The sequence below is a fragment of the Aquarana catesbeiana genome, linkage group LG02 (assembly GCF_042186555.1).
Source record: "Aquarana catesbeiana isolate 2022-GZ linkage group LG02, ASM4218655v1, whole genome shotgun sequence".
In the NCBI taxonomy this organism is placed as follows: Eukaryota; Metazoa; Chordata; class Amphibia; order Anura; family Ranidae; genus Aquarana; species Aquarana catesbeiana.
Window position 1 is genome coordinate 451,540,606 of NC_133325.1, and position 23,790 is coordinate 451,564,395.

At 45.1% G+C, this 23,790-nt stretch overlaps 1 protein-coding gene across 1 annotated transcript in view; it reads right to left on the reverse strand.

Moving 5' to 3' along the window:
• ZMYM4 (zinc finger MYM-type containing 4) overlaps nt 1-23,790 on the reverse strand; it is a gene marked incomplete in the record, with an annotated part of 194,477 nt that overhangs the window by 100,636 nt on the left and 70,051 nt on the right. Inside the window, 3 exon segments of the mRNA XM_073615589.1 lie at nt 15,294-15,615; nt 15,791-15,869; nt 19,441-19,611. Coding sequence (XP_073471690.1) covers nt 15,294-15,615; nt 15,791-15,869; nt 19,441-19,611 — 572 coding nt within the window.

Consider the following 23,790-nt stretch of genomic DNA (forward strand, 5'->3'; position numbering starts at 1 on the left):
GCAAAGCTTAGCAAGGAACTGGAAAAAAATATACCTGTATTTCCTATAAAACCCACTGTGGTGGCCATTTCTGGGTTTTTCCCCCCTCTTCTGACTCTTATTCCTGTGTCTTATTGTAAAGGTTTGTTATGCAGGAGTTTTATGCCTCAGTTGCCACAACTTATTGCTCCTGAATGTAGGAGGTCACAAACAAGCTCCAACCCCTTTCCCCACTGCCAGCAAAGTCTGAAGCAGAGATGTCAGATGCATCGGATTCTGTGGGACAACCCCTGGAAAATTCTTGGTTTATTCTTTGAAAAAGAGACCCCCACCAGCTGAGTTTCAGTCCTTAGAGGTCCCACCAAAACAGAGAGAACTGTTTTATTTTCTGTTCAAAGAGGTTCCTCTACCTTTGAAGTTCGAGAACACTGCTACTCCTTCCCCTAATAGTCTCTGGTCTTGACTCTCATGAAAACTGAGACCGTCAACAAAAAAGTGTTTGCCCATCATCCTTTGTTCAATGAATTTACAAAGACTGGAGACAAACAAGCATCTTCTTGCTCTTGAGTGTTTTTATGGCACTCTTCTGTAGGATCTTTTGTGGGATTAGACCTCCCTGGCTCTGTAAAACAAAGAGCCAATCATGTAGCAGACCCTGGAAGACTTCAGGTTGATCCTCAACTGACAAGTCATCTCTGATTCAATCACACCACTAGGGTTTTTTCTAATTACTCTTCAGGCAAAGGTTTTCCTACCCTATAAGAAACTGACAAAAGACCACTGTGTGGCTGGATTTCTCTATATTCAAAGTGGTCCCAATGGGTAGATTTTCTTTTCTCCCTGGAAATGCTGGAAATTCATCATGACAAATGCCATTCTATCTGTTCAGGGTTATTGATCTCAAGTAAAATCATCATTCCTGGTCAAAATCCAAAACCTTTTGTATTTGCTTTGTTGGTTTCACTTTCAAGTTGGTCATTTGGTGTGCATATAAAAATCGGACAATAACATGGCTGTGGCCTACATTAATCATCAAGGAGCACCAAAAATGTTGCAGCAGTGGTGTAGTCTATACTTTCCTGGGCTGAAAGGCACAATTTGTCTCTCTCAGCAGGGTACATTCTCATAATATAAAAAAATTGCCAGGCAGGCTCTCAGCAGAAGTTTTGACCCAATAAAATGATCTTTCCATCCAGAAGCATTACAGGACATGTCTACTTTGTGTGGGGAAATGCTGCAAATGGATCTTCTGTTATCTAAATTTAACATTTGGACAGGTTTGTCCCCAGGACCTAGGATTTAATGGTGAGATGGATGCTCTGTTGCACCGTGAAATCATTATACAGTATTCCAATATATGCCTCTACTGAAGTTTTTGTCTTGATTGCTGGGGAGGCTTGAGGTCATCCAAGTCCTTCTCATAGCTCCAGATTGGCCTCAGAGTGTGGTACACCAACAACATTTCATGGCCTCTGTCAGAGCAACTGTCTCAAGAACCTATTTGCCATCCTACTTTAGGTACATTGGCTTTGACGGCTGGTTGTTGAAGTCAAGGTAGTGAAGGACAGGGGAATTTCAGATGCTGTTCTCCCCTGCTTGCTTAAAGCGTGTAAAACCACATCTCGCAGGGTTTGTCATCCTTCATGGAAGGCCTTCCTTCACTCATGCGAATATGTAGGAGTCTCCCCCACATGCCTTTTCTATCGGTTGTGTCCTTTCCTGAAATGGGGGTGAAACCAAGTTTGTCCCTTAGTACTACTAAAAAGTTCAGGTTTTAGCATTTTTTCCTCCAATTTTTCAACACCCTCTTGCCATTTAAATCGTTGAAACATACCTTTCATACCCAACGTGGGGTTGCCCACGTTGCTTCCCCAGTTAGGCCCCCACCTCCTTTTATGCGATTCAAATTTGGTTTTGTCAGTTCTTCAAAAACCTTTTTTTTTTTAACCAATATGAAACTTAGGCTGCTATCCCAAAAGTTGGCCTGTCCTGTGGTCCCCACCTTTACCAGAAGGGTTTCTAAGTTAGCTGCCCTGTCCCAAAAGGCACTTCCATCTGGTCTTACATGGATACAAGGTTAAGATCTCGGATCTCATTTCAGGATAAGGTGGTCATTCATCTTAATGGTGATCTTGTATTACTTCTTCTGTGCCTGCGTAGGTACACCTTAAAAAAAAAAAAAAAAAAAAAAAACATATTGCCTTGATGTTGTGCTGTCAGGCTTACCTAATGCCTCTACCTCTTTTTGGCAGACTGATTCCTTGCTTATCACTCTGGAAGGTTCTAATAGAGGCTCTCACTTCCAAATCCACTATGTCTAAGTGGATTCAATAGTTTATTGTGCAAGGCTATGAATAGCGGAACAATATGCCTTCTTTTTCTATCATGTATCATTTTACCACCAGGACAATAAGCGCCTCTTGGGCTTTTTGTCATCAGGAACCTATGTCTGTAAAGTGGTGAGCTGGTTTTCTGTACATATCTTTTCAGGATAATACAAAGTTAATGTTTTTGCGTCCGCAGACACCATTTTTGGCCACCAAGTTCTACAAGCAGCTCTCGAATGCCCTTTTTTACCCTTTAATTTGCATTCTTGTTTGCCCAAATTGTTTGTAGTCCTGGGCAAGCCTGGCCCTCTGTTTTAGACTGCTTTGGATGTCCCTGGCTTGCATAAAAAACAAAAAAAAACAAAAAACAAAAAAAAAAAAAAAACAAACACACGACGTGTCACTTCATGGACAGAAATCTTTTTCCCATAGTAATGGATAAAGCTACCGCCCTTTTGTTTTTTCCTCACATTGGATTGCTAGTTACAAGTGAGCAGGTTTAATATGGAAGGATGTACAGTCCTTAGAAGCTGGTCTCCAGTATCTCTTGCTTTTGCCTAGTGTCCATTTCTCCTGGAGGCGGTAGAACAACCCTGATTTTACCCGTTTACCTACTTATCATTACACTTAATTTCTTGAAATACAGTATGAAGCACACAACCCTTCTCTCTGTTTCTATGATCTCTGTATAGAGAGTAAGCTTCTCTCAGTAGAACAAAAAAAATGGAAGAGATCATTACCTAAGGGCACCAGCAGAAAAAGGAGTCTGGTTTGGATTGGGAGGGTGTTGTTGCAGTTTTTTTGCCACTGTCCAATCACCTAAAAGGTGTCTGCATGGAATTCAGGCTAAATACTAAAGATCCTGTGTCCTGTACTAAAAAAAAAGTATAGCAGAGAACACAGACTCTTTAGGCTCGGTTCACACAGGGACGACTTGTCAGGCGACCTAGTCGCCTGACAAGTCGCCTTCCGTTCTGTGCTATGGAACCGTTCTAAGGGGAACGACGCAAGTTGCTCCGACTTAGAAAAAGGTTCCTGTACGACTTCGGGGGCGACTTGCGGCGACTTGCATAGACTTCTATACAGAAGTCGTTTTGCAAGTCGCCCGGGCAGTCGTGTGCAGGTCGCCTCGGTGAGGCGACCTGCAAGTCGTGCCGCCTCTGGTGTGAACCGAGGCTTAGACTTCACAATGGGATGTCTTAAAGCAGTCTGAGGGATGCATACAGCAAACAGGCCCACAAAACAAAAAAGTCAGGAAGGGCTCAGTTGTACCCAGAGCAGCCTGTAGTACATTATATTTGAAACTGCAAAGGCAGGCTTCCAAGTGCGATGGCAAATCTTGCAGAAAAATTATTTTCTTGCTCTGGGTAAGGTGGGAATAATAATCAAAAATACTCCTATCCCTTAGGACTTTCAAACAGTCATGTCATTAATGAAAGTAACAGAAGCAGGATGACACTCATCTCCCAGGAGCCAAAGTAAAGCAGGAAATGATGTAGCGACCGCGGCGCAATAAGGAGGAAGAGAGGAAATATTTCCGAATAAATCAGGTAAAGGAACCGAAAAAAAAAAAATAGCCAAATCGTTATCGGCATGTAAAAGAGTAATGCAGGATTGGAAGTGTAAAATGTGGCCGGAACTCCACTTTAAAGACTAAGCCTTTTTTCTGACACTTGTTGCTTACAAGTTAAAATCAGTATTTTCTGCTACAAAATTACTTAGGACCCCCAAAAGACCCTAGAGGATAAAATGGCGGTCATTGCAATATTTTAAGTCACACTGTATTTGCGCAGCAGTCTTTCAAACGCAATTTTTTTTAGGAAGAAATACACTTCAGTGAATTAAAAAAACGAAAAAAAAATATACAGTAAAGTTAGCCCAATTTTTCTGTATAATGTGAAAGATGATGTTACGCCAAAAATCGTGAGAGAATCTTGATCTTTGTTCTAAGCAAAAAAATTGTGATTCTAATTTTTTCCAGAATCATGCAGCTCCACTGTGAATTAAAGAAACTACAAGTACTGTCATGAACAGTGGGTGAGAGCTTGTAGTTTTGAATGAACTGCAAGAGCACTAATGAGCGCTCCCATAGTTCATTCACAAGCCCTGCAGTTTTCAAATAGACAGCGCATATGAAAGGTACAGGAAAAAAGCTGCTGGGCTTGTCCATAGAAGCCTGACACTGCACCCCTGATCACAGATGCAATGCTTTCCAAGCTCCTGCAGGAAAAAAAATATTAAATGAACATTTTGTTCTGTAAAAATATGTGCATTTTTTTTTTGGATAGATGAACTGTGCCAGTCCTCAAAGTGCACAAATAATTTGTGTGTGTATTGGAACCTTTTTTCTGGACTTGGGTTGTGGAGAATCAGAGACTCCTATGCAAAGACGTGTATGCACTGCATACATTCATGTATGAAGCCTTAAATATCATAAAATACAGGGGAAAGAAAATCATCTGCTATAAAATCATGGTCTTTACTACTTTATAATATTCTCAAAAGAAAAGCGGTTCCACTTCTGAATTCTAAACCGAAGCAGGGTAATAGAAATTGCATTTCTGGCCTCTGGAAACAATGATTCTAGACGTGCCAAGCGTTTTCCAAAAAAAAATTCAAACATAGTAGTGGAAAAATCTGCTTTTGTCAGACAGGCACCATTGTGCATGCCTTAGAGGGAGCCACTGTCAGATAATGGAGTGGTGTGCTTGACGACAAGAGACAGCTATCACCCGATAGATGGAGTTTATTGTAGGCCATCCACGGAACGCATGCTATTCTGCTCTTCTGTTCGACTCCCTTGCACCTGTGATCTGCCATTGCTAGGTGAAGGGATGCCAGTAGGGTACGCTTAAAATGGATGTCAGAATGATAGGCTTTTATGTGTCTGGAAATAATAGCAGCTGCTACAACCCAGGCACCGACTGTGTTCCTGTGGTTCTCCCTCCATAAAAGCTGGCAGCAGGAGTAAAGCAGTTTACGTACGGTGTGTTCTTGGTGGAAAAAAGAAGAAAGTGTCACATGAGACTAAGTCTAGATAGTAGGAAAGAAAAACTGACAATTTTAAATTTGCATGTTTAGGGGAATGTTAAAAACATGGCATGGGTTACAATACATAAACAACACACAATGCCTCTGCCTATAAAACTCCATAATGAACTGTGAATAGTTCATAAAAGCCAGGCCGATTTATACATACAGGGAAAATGGGATTTTTGTACTCACCCTAAAACCCATTTCTCAGCGCCTCCTTAATCTTGACCATTGGTTTATATTGCCTCCGCAGGAGTAGGACTAGACAGAACAAAAAAAAACACCTGGCTATGCCCATGGGCTGTCCTCAGTCAGTATATAACCCCTTCACTGCTCCAGGTATTCAGTTTAGTAGCAAGCAGTAATAGAAGTGTCAAAAACTCCATAGAGGGGTGGGTGGACACAGCACCTCCTTAATCTTGACCACTGGGACGCCCAAAAGCAGTGACAAAGAAAAATGAGGGGTGGGCAAAATAACCCAAGGCTAACCACAAGAGCCCTAAGCAGGACAAAGGAGCCCAATCTGAAAAAATAAACAGCAGCCTGCAAAACCCTGCAGCCCAAAGAAGCATCCGCAGATGCCAAAATATCTACTTTACAGAATTTGGTGAAGGTATGCACGGACGACCAGGTGGCTGCCTTGCAAACCTGTGATACTGACGCTTGATGACAGAAGGCCCAAGAAGTGCTAAGCGCCCGAGTAGAATGTGCCATGACAGGCAAAGGAGGAACCCGACCCTTAATAGAATAGGCCTGAGTCACAGTCTTGTCTGATCCATCTGGAGATGGTAGCCAAGGAAGCGGCCAGCCCTTTCCTTGGTCCCAGTGTAACCAAAAAAGTGAGCCTGACCTACGGAAGGACTCAGTGACTGCCAGATACACCCCAATCGCACGAACCACCATCCAATGTATGCAAAGCAAATTCCTTGGGATGAGCTGGCTTGGGACACAAGGATGGCAACACAATGTCTTCATTCAAATGGAAGTGAGAGACAACCTTGGACAGAAATGACAGACAGGGACAAAGAACCACTTTATCCCTATAGAGTACTAAATAGGGACTGCGACAGCATAATGCTGCCAACTCCGAAACCCTGTGGGCCGAGGTAATAGCCACCAAGAATGCCACCTCCTGGGACAACGTAGGTAAGGGAATCTCCCAAATATTTTAGAATATTCTCAAATGGAGGTTTCTGGAGATCCGATAGTACTAAGTTTAAATCCTATGGCGGCAAAATAGACCGTACAGGAGGAGGCACATGCCGGACTCCTTGAAAGAAGATAAGAACTAAAGAGTGAGTGGCTAGGGGTCGCTGAAAGAAGACTGCTAAGGCAGACACCTGGCCCTTGATGGTACTCAGGGCCAACTTCTGCTCAACGCTCGTTGAAGAAAAGCTAAGATCCGAGCCACAGAAAAGGATCGAGAATGAACGCCAATCGACTCACACCAAGAAATGTACGCTTTCCACATACGATGGTATATCTTATTAGTCAACTTCCTCGCCTTCACCATAGTAGGGATCACTGATCCTGACAGACCTATAACTCTCAGTACCTGGCTTTCAATGGCTAGGCCATTAAAACCAGTAGCTAAAGCAGGATGGAAGCTCAGCCCTCGGTACAACTGGTCCTCTCTGAGAGGTAGCTCCCACATGACGTTTACGGCCACCAGACTGACCGGGAAGATTTTCGCCTTTGCAGGCACCGCAGAAGGTGTTGGCTCCGCAGTGGCACTAGGATGACTGCGTCTACCAGAGGAACCCGCGAGATTGCCACGAGCCTCAGTTACTTCCTGTTGAACTGAAGCTGCTGAAGGGGCCGACATTTAAGAAGAAAAACTAACCTGGTCAGCATTCACTCCAGAGTCAGACCCAGGTAACCCAATTTCCTGTATGGGGCTAGAGGGGGGGGCTTGGGTAGTTCAGACATCATCAGAACCTTTACAGGAATTATACCAGCATAAGGAAACACAAGGCCCCCCCCCCCGAAGTGGACGAATTCTGTCCCCCCTTCTTTGGTACCCCCAAAAGGTTCAATTCTTGGACCCCCTTGACGCTCACGAAGGAAGTCCATGAATCTGGAAACCAGCGAAGATGTCCTCCCACCCCAGAAATGGGCGAGGGCAGACCTTCATGCTGAAGGAATCTTGTCAGTGGATCCCACAGCAGCATGCTCTAGGCTTGCAGACCAAGATTGCTTGGAACTTCCCGGGGAAGACTTGCGAGATCGGTTTCCTTTATCTGCAGTCCTGGGAGTCCGGAAGAATTTCTTATGGGCTAAGAAGGAAGGTCTCCGTCTGCGATGAGGCTCCCTCCCTTTCCTAGATTGAGGCAGGAAGGTACTGGTCCCCTCTGAGACCCTTAATGTCTTCATTCAGGGTAGCCCCAAACAGGCGGTTGCTTTGAAAGGGCAGATCAATGATAGCTCTTAGAGGCTTGGTCCGCCAACCAATTCTTAAGCCACAGCACACGTCTAAACACCACCATGTAACAGAAAGCGTGGACAGCATCACAAATATACTGCAGCCCATGGACCAACTGGTCCGCTAAATCAACATAAGCAGCAGGAAACCTGCACGCTACCTAGACCCTGCCGCAAAAAAAACTGGCCCATTCAGTTAGGGTCTGAAACACCAGGGCCAAGGCCAGGATGGGTCGTAATGCTGAACCAGCCATGGTAAACATGCTGTGTGCCACAGCCTCCACGTTAGCAGGGATTCCTCTACTGGGATCATGGTTGCTTTATTCAACCTAGAAACAGGAGGGTCCACCACTGGTGGGGTACTCCACTTTTTTAAAAAGTGATTCTTCAAAGGGGTAGCGTTCTGAGAAATGTTTGGGGTGACTTTGGTTGTTCCCCTTATAGGTAAACCTATCAAAATAAGGCAGATAAGGAAACACCTTGAGTGTGCAAAGTGACTTTTGCATCTCAAAGGACACAGCCACATCCGTGGCCCTGTCAGCTGCATCCTCCATCTTTAAAGTCTCCTGCATCGTAGTAACAAGTGCGTCCACCAGTGCTTTTTCACTCGCTGCCGAGACCACGGAAGACTCATCCTCACTATCGGATGGGTCAGGGGGCGAGATATTAAACCCCCCTGGACGGGCTGCGTCCCCGGCGGCATCAAGTTCAGAATTAGATGAGACAGACTGAGCAGGGGAAGGAGGGGTACGCTTCCTCCTGGGTTTTTGCCCACACGTTACTTCCACCCGGGATACCAATAACACAAGGACGGCCGTCAGCGCAACCATGGGAAGCTGGGGTTCCGAGGGACCTGCCCCCCCGTGAGGGGATCAGTGGGTGAGATGTGACCCTGAGGCTCCTAAGGAAAGAAGACCCTGTAGTACAAAAGGAATCTTTGGCTCCACCAATGGACACCCCAATGACCAGGGTACCTATCAGCAGAGAGGGAGATACACAAGGACTCCCAAAGACTCACCCCCTCCCAGCCAGAAGAGCGTCGTAATTCGAACCCAGGAAACACCAATGGTCAGCATCTATTTCATCCATCCCAGGCAGGAAGAGGAGGAGCCCTGGCATCTCCACAAGACTACAGCCATCTCCAGCGTCTCACTAGACTAAGGAAAATTGGCCGCCGTGATGTAATTGGCTACACAAACATGGCCACCGGCCGGAGACTAGCCAAAGCAAGGGAAAATGGCTGCTGTGATGTCATCGGACCTCCCAAACATGACTGCTGGCCGTTTGACATGCTGAAGCATGCAGCCAGGATCTTCTCTGTGCCTTCAACATCGCTGCATCCTCTGCAAGGGGACCCCCTTCCAAAAAGGTATTGTACTCCACCAGGCAGGGTGAAAATTTTTAGGGGACACTGCTGTGCACTCTGCACCGCTGCACTCTCTGCACACTACCTCACATTGCACACACAGCAGGGCATGCACCTAGAGGTCCCCGCTACACTGGAATCCCCCCATACCGCCAGGGGAGGACACACACCACCCAGAAGGGGAATGGCGGGGGAGACCCCCAGGGTTCTCTACTGCATGCCCTGGGACTCCCATCAATCCGTGAGGGGAGGGGGAAGCCCAGCTTAACCAAGGGACTTTAGGATGGGAGGAGGGATCCTGCAGGCAGGTCTGACCATCCCTGGAGTGTACCCACGTCCATCCCAAAAGGCACAAAGGTGGAAAGGGGGGGCCTGTACTTGCCAATCCATGGTGTGGGTGACCCTCCAGACAGAACTCCTCGCCACCTAAGTGGGGGGCTGTATTCGGACCAGAGCCTGTTCGTATGCGACCATGCGAGACATTTAACTCGCAGGGCAGCCTCAACCATTGAGGCCATGTCGTGGCCGACCTGGCACGTAGTTGTGGTCTGCACGCGCATGCTAGCTGGACTGGGGAGACCACTGGATCTAGATTATCCAGCCTGTCGCTCAACCTGGCAGTTGATTGCAGATCTTCCAGGAGAAAATGCATGGAAGAAAGACAAAAAAGTTTGCTAGGGCCACAAGATCCCAGCAAGGAGCTAGGTCCTTACTCCTGACTAAAACAGAATTAAACTGAATACCTAGAACAGGGAGATTATATACTGACTGAGGACAGCCCATGGGCGTAGCCAGGTGTTTTTTGTTCAGCCTAGTCCTACTCCTGCGGACCCAATGGTCAAGACTAATGCCGCGTACACACGATCGGACTTTCTGGCTTACTTGGTCCGGCACACTTTCCGACGGACTTTGTCCGCCAGGTGCGCTGGACTTTAAAACGGACGGACTTGCCCACACACGACCAGACTTTCCGGCGGGCTAGATCCGCCCCCGTCTGTCCAACGGACTTTCGCCGAAGTTGCGGCGGACTTTCAGAATGAACGGACTTGCCCACACATGAACAAGTCCGTTCATTTTGAACGTGACTCAGGTACGACGGGACTAGAAAAGGAAGTCAATCTTGCCGCTTTTATCGGCGAGATTGACACCTTGCGAGCCCCGTCGCAGGTCATACCAGGCCCTTAGGTCTGGTATGGGTTATAAAGGGAACCCCCTACGCCGAAAAAACGGCATGGGGTCCCCCCTAAAATCCATACCAGACCCGATCCGAGCACGCAGCCCGGCCGGTTAGGAAAGGGGGTGGGGACGAGTGAGCGCCCCCCCCTCCTGAACCGTACCAGGCCGCATGCCCTCAACATGGGGGGTGGGTGCTTTGGGGGAGGGGGGCCCATTCACCTCAGGAAACAGTGTCAATAATAAAACACACTACACAGGTTTTTAAAATAATTTATTAAACAGCTCCGGGGGGGGGGGGGGTCTTCCTCCGGCTTCGGGGGTCCCTCCAGTTCCTCTTCTCCCGGTGTCCGGTTGGTTCTTCTCTGCTCTCTCCGTCCTCTTCTCCCGGTGTTCCAGTTCTTCGGCCAGCTCCTCCGCTGTCTTCAGGCCGCTCTTTTGCCAGCGGAGGTCCGGACTTCTTGTCTTCTTACCTCTTTTCCAGATGTTGATACGGTGCTCTCTCCGGCTGGACTGCTCTCTGAGCGCTCCGTTGTGACTTATATAGGCGGAGACCCCGCCCCCTTATGATGTCACAGTCCCTGGGCATGCTGGGACTGTGACGTTTTAGGGGGCGTGGTCATCACCCCGCCAAAAACTGAGTCCGACGGAAAGATTTAAAACATGTTTCAAATCTAGGTCCGGCGGGCTTTTGGGAAAAAGTCCGCCGAAGCCTACACACGGTCGGATTGTCCGGCGGACTCTGGTCCGCCAGACCAAGTATGCCGGAAAGTCCACTCATGTGTACGCGGCATAAGGCGCATCTGTGTCCATCAACGAACGAAAGAGAAATTCTCTTACTTCATCCACATGTTGGGCCTACCAAGGGTCCAGGCTTTGCCCGTCACAGTGGGCATACCCCCAAAGTGTTTCCTCAGGGTCTGAGAACTGATGAATTGGACCACAGCCCTGCATCTGCATAACATCCTGCAGCCAACTTTACATATTGCACTTTGTGGCAAGGTGAGCACCTAACGCAGGATCCAGTGTCCAAAGCAAACCTTACAGACTAGTCCCAAACAGCGGGGTTTGAATACGACCAAACTACAAATCAAAGATTAACCGATCTGCAATCTCCTAGCTAGCCAATGGCAGAAAGCAGTCAGAACTTGATAGAAGTTAGTGAGATCCTCAACTATCTACCTGTTAAGAGATATGACAGAGGAATCCACAACAGGTAGGGACCATTATTCTGCAAAAGGTCCTATGAAAAGGAAAAAGCTGTTCCACATTATCAAAATGAAGCCAAGAATGTATAGGGTGCATCCATTCAACACAGAAAAAGATTTCAAGCATGGAGTGAATAGGGAAAGTCTTTGCCAGAGCACAAGCTCTAAAACATTTCATGCCTGGTACAGTAGGCTGATCCCCTAGACTTAAATGGATGGCAGAGTGTACATCAATGAGATTGGAAACACCACATTGCATACCCGATTCATATAGAACAAACTTTTATACAGTCTCGATAGGAGTAGGATGTATAGGCTCCGAATCCAAATCAGAAATAGGAGCCTCAGGTAACTCTAAAAGATGAAGGTCCAGGAAGGTAATTTGAAGAGAAAAGGATAGGATAAAAAAAAAAAAAAAAAATTCCTCATCAGAGCCAAGGTGGTGTTCAACCTTCTAGGACACTAGCAAACAACTGAGCCATTATGGTCAGGGTCACACACGGGAATGACTTAACATTTTTGTTTCCCAGCGTCCCAACCTTCTGAAAGCAGCAGCATAACCCAAATCTTCTAAAAACGTCTATAATTCCTAGGTACCTCAACAAACAATAAGGAAACCTTATTTTATCAAAAGTACACTAAGGGACAAAGCACCAAATACTCTTTAATCTATGGTTATGTTGCCAACCACATGTAGAAAACAGAGGGGCAGTCTCGTGATTTTAACCCCATCAACTCTATACAACCTCAGTTGTGAAATGAGGAAGAACCTCTTAAACACCAAACATTTGGGCAACGGACCAACTAAAAGCTGAGTCCCTTAATAAATATAGGAGGAAAAAAATTACAATGAGCACAAAAATATTAATTGGAGGGACACAATTCAAAATAATGTGTAACCTGTGGGATTTCCAAAGGCAGTCCCCGTAAATGAGGAGAGAGCAAAATCTTCACTCAAGACACAGAACAAGACCTTGAAGCACAAAGAAAAAATAAAAAAAGGTTGACCACACAGCCACCGGCAAGATCGTGAGGACAAACTAACATGTAAACATATACAGTACATATAAATGTAGCCACATCCACCCTGTAATCTTGCTGAATGCGTGGATGGAAAAGCCACACGAGAAGTCTCAAACCAGCAGAACTGGGGAAAGAGGACCTACCTGCTCAGTATGGTAAACTGATTTGAGATTATAGTCACGCGTCCTCTCTGGTCCCTGCTGTGTTCTGTGTCTCCCAGAATACAGCGGGGGAGGGAGGTGTAGGCGCCGGAAGTGGCGTAGATCACTGCAAGCGCCACGGTGATCTATGCCAGGAAGTGGGAGCAAATACCTGTATTAGACAGGTATCTGCTCCCTCCTCCCCCCTGAAAGGTGCCAAATGTGACACTGGGGGGGGGGGGTCCAAAAAGTGGAAGTTCCATTTTTGGGTGGAACTCCACTTTAATAGATGGAAAAACGAAAAAAATGACTGAAGTTCCGCTTTCAATAAATGATGGAGAAACAATATTACTGTACGATTTAAAAGTACAGAGTAAGGCGAACATCTGTTCATTGTGTAGCGGTGATATAAAGAGAAAAGAAACCGCGCTAGAGAGCTGTAAGACACCCCAAAATTGCAGCTGCAACAAAAAACCAAAAATATCAGTGTAATAAACTAAGAAGGATATACTAAGTTCGCTTGCAATCCAGTGAATAAAATATGAATAAAATAACTGAATATATCATTAAATCAATATATGGTGAATATATAAATTACCAATAATGCTATGTTCAGAAAAGTGCTTATAAATAAATTATAAAAGCAAGTATAAATAAATATACATACAGTGATCATGCACAAAAATTAATTACTAAACAAAAAATATTTTTAAAATTAACCAATACGTGATTGACAGAAAGAAGTGATAAAAGTAAAATGAGTCCATTTAAAAAAGTTCAGTGCAGATACACCAATCACATGGAGGGAGGTCGCATATCCACAGTTCATTTAAACACAGCCCATGTAGGTGAGGAGGGAAGAAAGGAGTATGAAGAAGGATTCCAGCAACCAGTGACTTCAAGGGACAATAAGGATGGACCCTTACCGGACAAGGTGGACCTCCTAAATAGCAAGGTCTTATAAGCGTACAGATACAGCCCTCTGCAGGGACAGATGGATGGCGGCGTCTAAATCCCCATTGCGACAGGAGGCAGTTCCAGCGTGTCAATCTAGAGGAAGGCACTTGCTGTACCCGGCGTGCGGGAATGTTGTGCATGCAGTGCTCACTGCATGCACAGCATTCCCGCACCGCCGGGTACAGCGAGTGCCTTTCTCTAGATTGACACGCTGGAACTGCCTCCTGTCAGAACGAGGATTCAGACGCCGCCATCCATCTGTCCCTGCAGAGGGCTGTATCTGCACGTGTAGTGGTGATAAGCACTATTTTTAATGCAAACTACCCAATGGATGGATATGTCATTAACACCTTTCCAAGAACCAAAGCAGATCACTTTGTTGTAGCTTGTAAACGTTAACATAAATTGTAATTTATGAAAACCATGAATTTCCAAATTTAAATGCAACAATTCCCAAACGAGCGAGTGAATACCAGCAAGCAGGAGGTTCCTTGAAAATATTATTTGTTACAGAGTATCACAACTTTTTATGCACAGAATTCCATACAGTGTCAAAAGTATTAGGGTGCACCCATTCTCGGATTAGATGGGAGTACCCCAGTGGTAGGTTCCTACGATTAGCTACAGGAGGCAGCCCCACTGAAAGCAATGGGAGGCTGCCAGCTTTCACAGCCAACTGTGGCCACTTACATGTAATCGTTCAGGTGACGATCACATGCAAGTGATCAGCCTGGCACGCAGACAGTCCGTGTCCAGGGCCGATAGCTCACACATGATCAATGCTGGTGTGAACACACCTTATGCTGTTGAGATATGAGCCCAGACTCATTTTTAAAGCCTTAAAAGGGTTGTAAACCCTCGTCGTTTTTCACCTTATTGCATAATATGCATTAAGGTGAAAAACCCCCCTTATACTTACCTGAGCCCCTTAATTCCCACGACGTGAACAAGCACACCAGCTCCAGCCGGTGTCTCATGTCCTGATTGGATAGGCTGATAGGAGCGCAGCCATTGGCTCCCGCTGCTGTCAATCAAACCCAATGACGCGAGCGCCGGGGGGCAGAGCCGAGTCCTGCTGTCTGTGTTTACGGACGCAGCAGCCACACGGAAGCCCGGTGGCACGGGCGTCCCATCGGAGAGCGCTTTTCTGGCGGGACACTCGAGAGGAGGAGGAGCCAGAAGCACCATGGAGAGACCCCAGAAGAGGAGGATCGGGGCCACTCTGTGCATAACCAACTGCACAGCGGGGGCAAGTATGACATGTTTGTTTTTTAAAAACTGAACCTTTACAACCCCTTTAAATGGGGTGGGGATCAGCCAAGGTGGAAGCTGGTGTCCTGTACCATTTTTTTTCCCCCCACTCTCGATTATCCCCCCTTTCTCCAAAATAGTCTGCCACCCATTTCCTCTACTATCTGAGCCTAGATTCTTCTAGTTGTTTATGGCTTCTCGGAATACTAATGTGTTTTTTTTTTTAAGCTACGAAACGATTCTAGCAACTACATGAATTATACTGCGAGATAGAAGATATGTATAAACAATATTCCATCCTGATTGGTACACAATCTAAATTTCACTACAAATGTGAAACATGGAACAGATTGTAATGTTTAAAAATACTTTATTTTTCTCCTATCTGTACCTTAAAAACTTAAATACAACTTACTTTGAGCAGCTGGAACATGTCTTCCTGGTAGTAGCAGGCAAGGGTGGTCGGGCAGGGGGTACATTGTAGCCAGTAAGGCAAAGGGTGGAACAGAAAAGCTGTGTTGACCCCTTACGTTGGTATGCTGTCTGTCCTTTTTGAAGAATCTTTTTGCAGCCTGAACAGGAAACCCTGACAGCGGTTGTGGGGACTGCGGGAACAGCAGGGACTACAGGAACAGCCGGAACAGCCGGAACTGCAGGAACAGCCGGAACTGCAGGAAGAGACTTATTCAAACCTGGGGAACTTAATGGAGTCTGTATTCCACTTGAGAGCTGAGGAGCTTTAAAGAGGGAAAAAAAAAAAAAGTGAAAGCTGAACACAGTACGGTATACCACAGGAAAACTGGTTTAACTTCTAATAAAGAACTAGCTTTTTGGGGGGGGGGTAATAGAATAAGAAAAATATAGTACATCTCTTGAAACGTTCTCGCACATAAAGAAAAAGAAAAAACTCACCTAGGGGGCTGCCACTGACTGAAAACACGGCACTGATTTTCAGCTCCCCTTCAGAAACTTTGGGCTGCTGGGAATATTCCTGTGAGGTATAAAAAGGAAATAAAATAGGGTGAAGGTTTTTCTACTTTAACTTTCATTCACACCATATACCTTTATAAATCTTATTAAAAGATCAACCCTATCAAGAAAGATACAGCGTTATATTCTATTACTCAATGTAAGTGAATCAATGCATACTGCAACTATACAAGCAGAGCAGTGTGAATTTACTGCTACTATACATCATTTAGGTTTAACCTGAGTTTATTAATGCATTTTTCACATATACAGATAATAGAGGATAGACCATATCCGAGGGAAGGAAAGTTATTCTTGAGATATGCTTTGATAAAAATGCAAATAAGTGAAATATCCGAAGCATGAGTTAACAATGCAAATAGGTCACAAATAGTACACCGTACTATCAGGAATACACGAACGTGCATTTCAAATAATTTAAAAAACATTCTTATAAATGTCTAATGCAAAGAAATCTGACCCATAGGGTATAAAAGTGAGGAAGCAAACATTACAGCATCAGATTGTATAAAAGAAAGTGAAGCCCAGGTGGGTTTATGTATAGGACTGCCTCAGAGTAAATGGATACGTCTGTCACTAACTGTTGTGACGCCAATTACCACTTTACGCAATCCCTGTGACAATTGGATTTTGAAAATTTTGGGTTGTTGTGGAAACAAAGATTGGTGATAAAGCTTCAATGAAGACACCTTTTTCCCCATGAGAACTCTTATGCCCTGTACACACGATCGGACATTGATCGGACATTCTGACAACAAAATCCATGGGATTTTTTCCGACGGATGTTGGCTCAAACTTGTCTTGAAAACACACGGTCAGACAAAGTTGGTTGGAAATTCCGAACGTCTAGAACGCGGTGACGTACAACACGTAGGACGAGCTGAGAAAAATGAAATTCAATAGCCAGTGCTGCTCTTTCTGCTTGATTCCGAGCATGCGTGGCACTTTGTGCGTCGGATTTGTGTACACACGATCGGATTTCCGACAACGGATTTTGTTGTCGGAAAATTTTATAGCCAGCTCTCAAACTTTGTGTGTCGGAAATTCCTATGGAAAATGTGTGATGGAGCCTACACACGGTCAGAATTTCTGATAACAAGGTCCCATCACACATTTTCCATCGGAAAATCCTATCGAGTGTACAGGGCATTACAGGAGTGAATTCCCCTTTCCTAGGGGTAGATTTCCTCTCACTTCCTGTTGCCTCTCTCTGTCTGTAAGTAGGAGTCGTTTGTACGTCTGATATCTGTAACCCGGGGACCGCCTGTAATGGGATTAGTTTTAAGATTTACTTTGGCCCAACTTGGCTCAAATTATGCAGATGCAAACTTCATGTGGTTGACACTGAAGCTGTAAGTCACTGGTGTAAGTATTGTAAACTCTTCTGGAGAGTGGCCGTGCAACTTTCACTCTGTGCTCTAAATACAGAGTCAGTTGCTCTTGCAACTCTGCCACTCAGGAAAAGCTTTGCATTTTTCTTTTTCAGTTAATAGAAGGTGTTCTCGAATTGGCCTAGGGGAGGGGGCAGATGATATAATAGAGGAGGTATCTGAATTTTCTGCTTGAGCCAAGCTGGTCCAAAGTATGTGTTTAAACTAATCTCAGTTGTATGCTAAAATGTGTTGCAAGTTCATACCAGATATCACCAGCCAAGGAAAAAAAAAAAAAACAGATTGGATACCATCAGAACAGCCAAGCCAAAGAAGGTCCATAATAAAAGTGAATTGCTTTCTCATTATTTCTGTTGTGGTGGTGGTATGTAGTTGTCCATGATAAGGGTATATACAGTGGGGAAAATTATTTGATCCCCTGCAGATTTTGTAAGTTCGCCCACTTACAAAAAGATGAAGGGTCTATACTTTGTGTCATAGATGTATTTTAAATGATGGAGACAAAATATCAACCAAAAATCCAGAAACACCACATGATACAAATGTTATAAATTGAGTTGCAGTTCAGTGGGTAAAATAAGTATTGATACCCAAGCAAAACATGACTTAGTACTTAGTGGAGAAACCCTTGTTGGCCAGCATAGGAGGTAAGATGTTTCTTGCAGTTAGTGACTAGGTTTGCACAAATCTCAGGAGAGATTTAGGTCCACTCTTTTTTACAGATCTTCCTTAAAGTGGGGTTCCACCCAAATTTTGAACAATATCTGTATGTATTCTCTTCCTTGCCTAGATGCTGACATGCCGTTTAAAAAAATTTAAATCGCCGTAATTACCTTTTATTTTTCTATTCTTCTTTGCACTTCCTGGTTGTCCTCCCGTGGGAGTAGGCGTGTTTCTAGCCTCTCCCAGACTCCTGGGAGCTAGTCTCAGGCTTCCCAGGATGCCACTGAGCATGTTCAGGAATGAGCGGTGAATGCTGGGAGCACAGCATTCACCACATCCAGGAAATAAATGCTTGTGGGCTTCAAATGCCCACAATGAAGATGGAAACCGCCTGCAGTGAATAATATAAGTTATTCTTTCCGACGAAATCTGACACAGGCGGACATATTACACAGAATATGTGAGTATGTAATGCTGAGAAGAAAAGTTTGTGAATGAACTCAAAAAAAAAAAAAAAACGATAGATAGGTGGACCCCCGCTTTAAGGTTTCTTGGCTGTCGCTTGGCAACCAAGTTTCAGCTCCCTCCATACATTTTCTATAGGCTTAAGGTCTGGGGACTGACAATGCCACTCAATGACCATAATTTGCATCTTCTTGAGCCACTTCTTTGTTACACTGGCGGTATGTTTTGGGTCACTGCAATGCTGAAAGACCCATCTATGATCCATCTTCAGTGTTCTGGCTGAGGGAAGAACGTTCTCATCCAAGATTTTACAATACATGGCCCCATCCATTGGCCCCTCAATGCGGCAAAGTCGGTCTGTACCTGTAGCAGAGAAACAGCCCCAAAGCTTAAAGTTTCCACCTCTGTGCTCGACTGTAAGGATGGTGTTCTTAGGGTCATAGTCAGCATTTTTCTTCCTCCAAACACGGCAAGTTTCCTCCTCAAGAAGGCACATGTACAGTCATACCAATGAACATCTAAATGATTTGGAAGGATTGGGAGAAAGTCCCCCCTGAGATGTGTGCAAACATGGTCATCCAACTACAGGAAACGTCTTACCTCTGTGCTTGCCAACAAGGGTTTATCCACCAATTACTATCTCATGTTTTGCTTGGGGATCAAATACATGTTATACTCACTGAACTGCAATTTAATTTATAGCATTTATTTTAGATGGGTCGTGGATGGGTCTTCCAGCATGACAATGACCCAAAACATACCGCCAAGGTAACAAAGCAGTGGCTCAAGAAGAAGCACATTAGGGTCAGGGAGTGGCCAAGTTAGTCTCCAGACCTTAATCTTAGCTGAAACGTCTTTTTTCTGGATTTTTGGTTGATATTCTGTCTATAGCATTTAAAATACACTGTATAAAAATCATAGACCCTTCATTTCTTTGTAAGTGGGCAAACCTACAAAATCCGCAGTGGGTCAAATAATTATTTTCCCCACTGTATGTCTACACTACAACAGGCCATATAAGAATTAAGAGATAAGGGTACTTGATATTCTTACCTCAGAGTTATCAGGCTCCTCTTTGACTTTCTCCACAACGGTGGAAGCAGGTGCCAAGGCCCGTTCATAATCTTCATCCATGGGTTCCTCCTTTATTCTTACACCTGATGTATACGAGTTGCCAAGATTTTCGCCCATTGGAGATTTGCTGCTATAGTTGTAACTAGATTCCTGCAAAGAGAAAAAAAAGAAAAAATATTGGCTCAGGTTGGTATTAGTAAAAAAAAAAAACACCACCAAGATGTTGAATGATTTAACTGTTCATTTCAAATCAGATAAAAAAAAATGCTATGAACTGCAGAAAAATAATAAACTGAGGGGTGGGTCACAGCAACTAGAACTCTCCACAGGCCCACAAAAACAAGGGTTAAGGAATCAGACAAAAACGCTCAGATGAAAGTTTGAAGCACCATGCGGCCAACACGTCGAGTTGAGACCTGCCCATCCACCTGCTATAACCTAGAGAACGTGTGAACAAAGGATCAAGTGTTTCTTGCTGGAAGGCCCATCAACAGATCTGGTGGAATGAGCCCAGATAGGAAAAGGAGGAACTCTATCCTTTAGGGTCCTTTCACACTGGGGCGGTTTTCAGGCGCTATTGCGCTAATAATAGCGCCTGCAAACCGACCCGAAAGTGCCGCTGCTTTCATTCCAGTGTGAAAGCCCCGAGGGCTTTCACAATGGGGCGATGCGCTGGCAGGACAGTAAAGGTCCTTTCATACTGGGGCGGTTTGCAGGCGCTATTGCGCTAAAAATAGCGCCTGCAAACCGACCCGAAACAGCCGCTGCTTTAATTCCAGTGTGAAAGCCCCGAGGGCTTTCACACTGGAGCGATGCGCTGGCAGGACGGTAAAAAAAGTCCTGCCAGCAGCATTTTCGGAGCGGTGAAGGAGCGGAGTGTATACCGCTCCTGCCCATTGAAATCAATGGGACGGTGCAGCTATACCGCCGGCAAAGCGCCTCTGCAGAGGCCGACGCCTGCCCCAGTGTGAAAGGGCTCTAAGGCTTTAAGCTCTCAAAAGAAGTTGTCTGATGCACGTGGCAATGCCAGGATGTCCTCTACAACAGCCTGTAGGAAGGACAAATGGAGAATCAGTTTTTGCAAATAGAAGCTGCAGAGTGAAGAGGGGTGAAGGCAGGACAATATCCTCATTGAGGTGGAAGGAATAAACCACCTTGGGTAGAGAAGGTGGTCTGAAGAGCACCTTGTCCCTGTGCAATGCAAGAAATAGCTCCTTAAAAGAAAGGGCTGACAGATCAGAAACAAGCCTGACAGACTTAATTGCCACTAGGAAGGTAAACTTACAACTAAGGATGAGCTCCGGCGTGTTTGCACACCCCACGTGCAGAGCCCGCCAGGAAGTCGGCACTGCACTACGCTAATCGCAGGCAGTGAGACATTGTCCTGATGCGCGGCTGCAGAGATTGAGAAATGTCTCACTGCCTGTGATTAGCGCAGCGCAGTGCCGACTTCCTGGCGGGCTCTGCATGTGGGCTGTGCGAACATGCCGGAGCTCATCCTTACTTACAACCGATTCATTCAAGTTTTCCATCTGGAGGGAGATTCTGTCCTACCTGGCCGCCTCTTGTATATTAGATATTTTGAAGTCTGTGCAGTTTCTCCATATTTAGAGGATTAGCTGGGGCATCTGGGAATCGGAGGAAGGCTGTTCCATTGGTACCGAATTTGGGTTTTCTGTCCTTATCCTCATCCTTGGAAGGAAAGTCCAACAATATTTGGTTGACTGTTTATATCTGTTGGTCCTCCTCCCAGGGGGAGGTTATGTGTGACTGGTAGTCCCCAGGCCCCTGATCCCAAGAGGCAGAACAATCCTTGTGATATCATGCACAAAGTCTTTTACCAAGGAATGAGACGAGAGGTTTCAGAAAAAGAAGGGCCAAAACTGAGATCTGCCCCTTGATGGTAATTAAAGCCAGATACATCTTTACACAACACTGAATGAATGCAAAAATGTGCTCCCTGGCATACTGTCGGTGATGAAACTCACGAGCCTCATACAAGGCAAAATAAGCCTTCCATGTAAGATGGTACATTTTCCTGGAGGTTGACTTTCTTGCCTTGAGGATGGTAGGGATTACAGAGTCAGAAACACCCCTATTCTTCAGGACTTGGGCTTCAACAGCCATGCCATTTAAAGTATTAAACATACTAAACCCAGGACCCTGCATTCACTATATCTGGTCTCCCACAGTACACAAAACATGGAAATGCAATTATTTTAGTAAATATAAATTGCTAAACAACTTTTTCTCATCAGCAGTATAAAGCAGTCTTGTGACTTCTATTAGTGTCTGGTTAAAGCTTGTAGGAGGAGTTTTCATTCTTCTCTGACTGTTCTATGAGGATGCATGACCCCTGACCCTTTGTCTGGACAGTGCCGATTGGCCCTGTGCTGATCACATGCACTCTCAAGAGAAAGAAAAAAACTCTCCAGTAACACGCCGAACTGAGCATTTGCAGAGTGCCCCCTAGGCTCTGTACTATCAGGAGATGGGTTGGAGACAGTGGAAGAAGGGAAGAATCAGAGAAGACAGGATCAAACAGCCTCTTTACACAATGCGCAGGATTAACCCCTTAGGTTCCACAGTGAGTATAACAAGCATGCTTTACTGCATATACAGACTGATTTTACTGTTGTGGGTTTAGTAACATTTTAAGCCAGTGACTATAAAGCAGGCTGGCGGGCAGCACAGTGGCTAAGTGATAAGCACTTCCGCCTAGCAGCACTAGGGTCGTCGGTTCGAATCCTAACCACGGCACTACCTGCCTGGAGTTTGCATGTTCTCCCTGTACTCCGGTTTCCTTCCGACCTCCAAAGACATGGTGAAAGATTAATTGGCTCCTGGCTAAATTCACCCTAGTATGTATGTATGAATGTGGGTTAGGGACCTTCGATGTTATCAGAAGGAAGCATCCCCATCTACGTGGAAATCCACCATCACAAAGCAAAAACTTGTCTTTTGAGTCAGATGCATTGGCAGATCCAAGGATCTTCCTCCCCAGCACCCTCGTACTGACCTGAATTAAAAGGCTTTTGAACATCCTCAGGGATTCTACCTGGGTTAAAAGACAGGCTTTTCTCCTGCTGAAGCAGTACCTTTAAGTGCTCCACATCAAGGAAATGCCTAAAAACGCCAGGTGTCGGAACCAGAGCTGACTTTTCAATGTTGAACACTAAATTGAATCTTTCCAGGACTGTACCTTCCGCTTACAAATTTGATATCAGCATCTGAGACAATTGCTCAGGAGAAGCTGGTCATACAGGTATCAAACTTTCTGAAGACCCCCAGGTCCTCAAAAACTCTAGAACTGGAGCAAACACTTTAGTATACACTCTAGGAGTCGTGGGCAGGCCAAACAGCAATGCCATAAACTAGTAGTGGTGACCCTCTACTGTGAACCACAGGGACCAATTGTGAGGCAGGAAAATCGAGACGTGTGGGTAGTCATCCGTGGAATTCACCGACGCCAGGTAAAGCAAAGCAAGCACTGACTAGGTAGACTCTATCCTGAATTTCTGAACCAAGAAGAACTTGTTGAGACCCTTGAGGAGGAGAAAAGGCCAAACTGTCATTTGTCTTGGGCACCATTAACAGGTTGAAATAGAAGATGCAAGACCTCTACTCTTTGGCACAGAAACGACTCCTCCCTGGGACTGTAACCTCTGTACATCACGTTCTACAACCAGTCATCTGAGACTTTGAGTTCAGACAATCAACGGCCAATAGACCATCCCCTTCCCACACGAGTGGGGGGTGACCTTCATTAGGTGTATTACTTGCCTCCAGACCTAGAGGATTTGGTGGTTCAGTTCTGCATACAAAACTAAGAAGTAGGCTTCTGCTTCGAGACCAGGGCTTGCCGTTTAGAAAAGTAACTCTTGGTTTCTGATCTGTCACATTGTGCAATGGTGTATCGAAGTGCTGATATGTGTATAATAAATCAATATTAGGAAAAACCCAAATAATCAAGCCTCAACCATTCTCAAAGTGATCTGACACCTCTATAGTAAATGATAAAAAAAATATATAATAGTGCACTATAAATTAAAATTCTGCATCAATAAATGCTCTTGTTAAATCACCAGTGATAGGGGATAGTTGAGTCACCTACACCATAATGGATATAGCCAGGATCAATATAGGTCCCAAAGTGTACCATATATATAGAAATCCAAACCAGTTCCTGGGTGTAGTAAAATCATCAGCGGGCTACACAGCCTGGATCACACACTGCTGCCGACTCCCACTCCGCCACTTAACTCCTCCAATTATGGTGTTTCATTCATAAAATAAGAGAAATTCATCATTGCGCAATGATCAGCACAG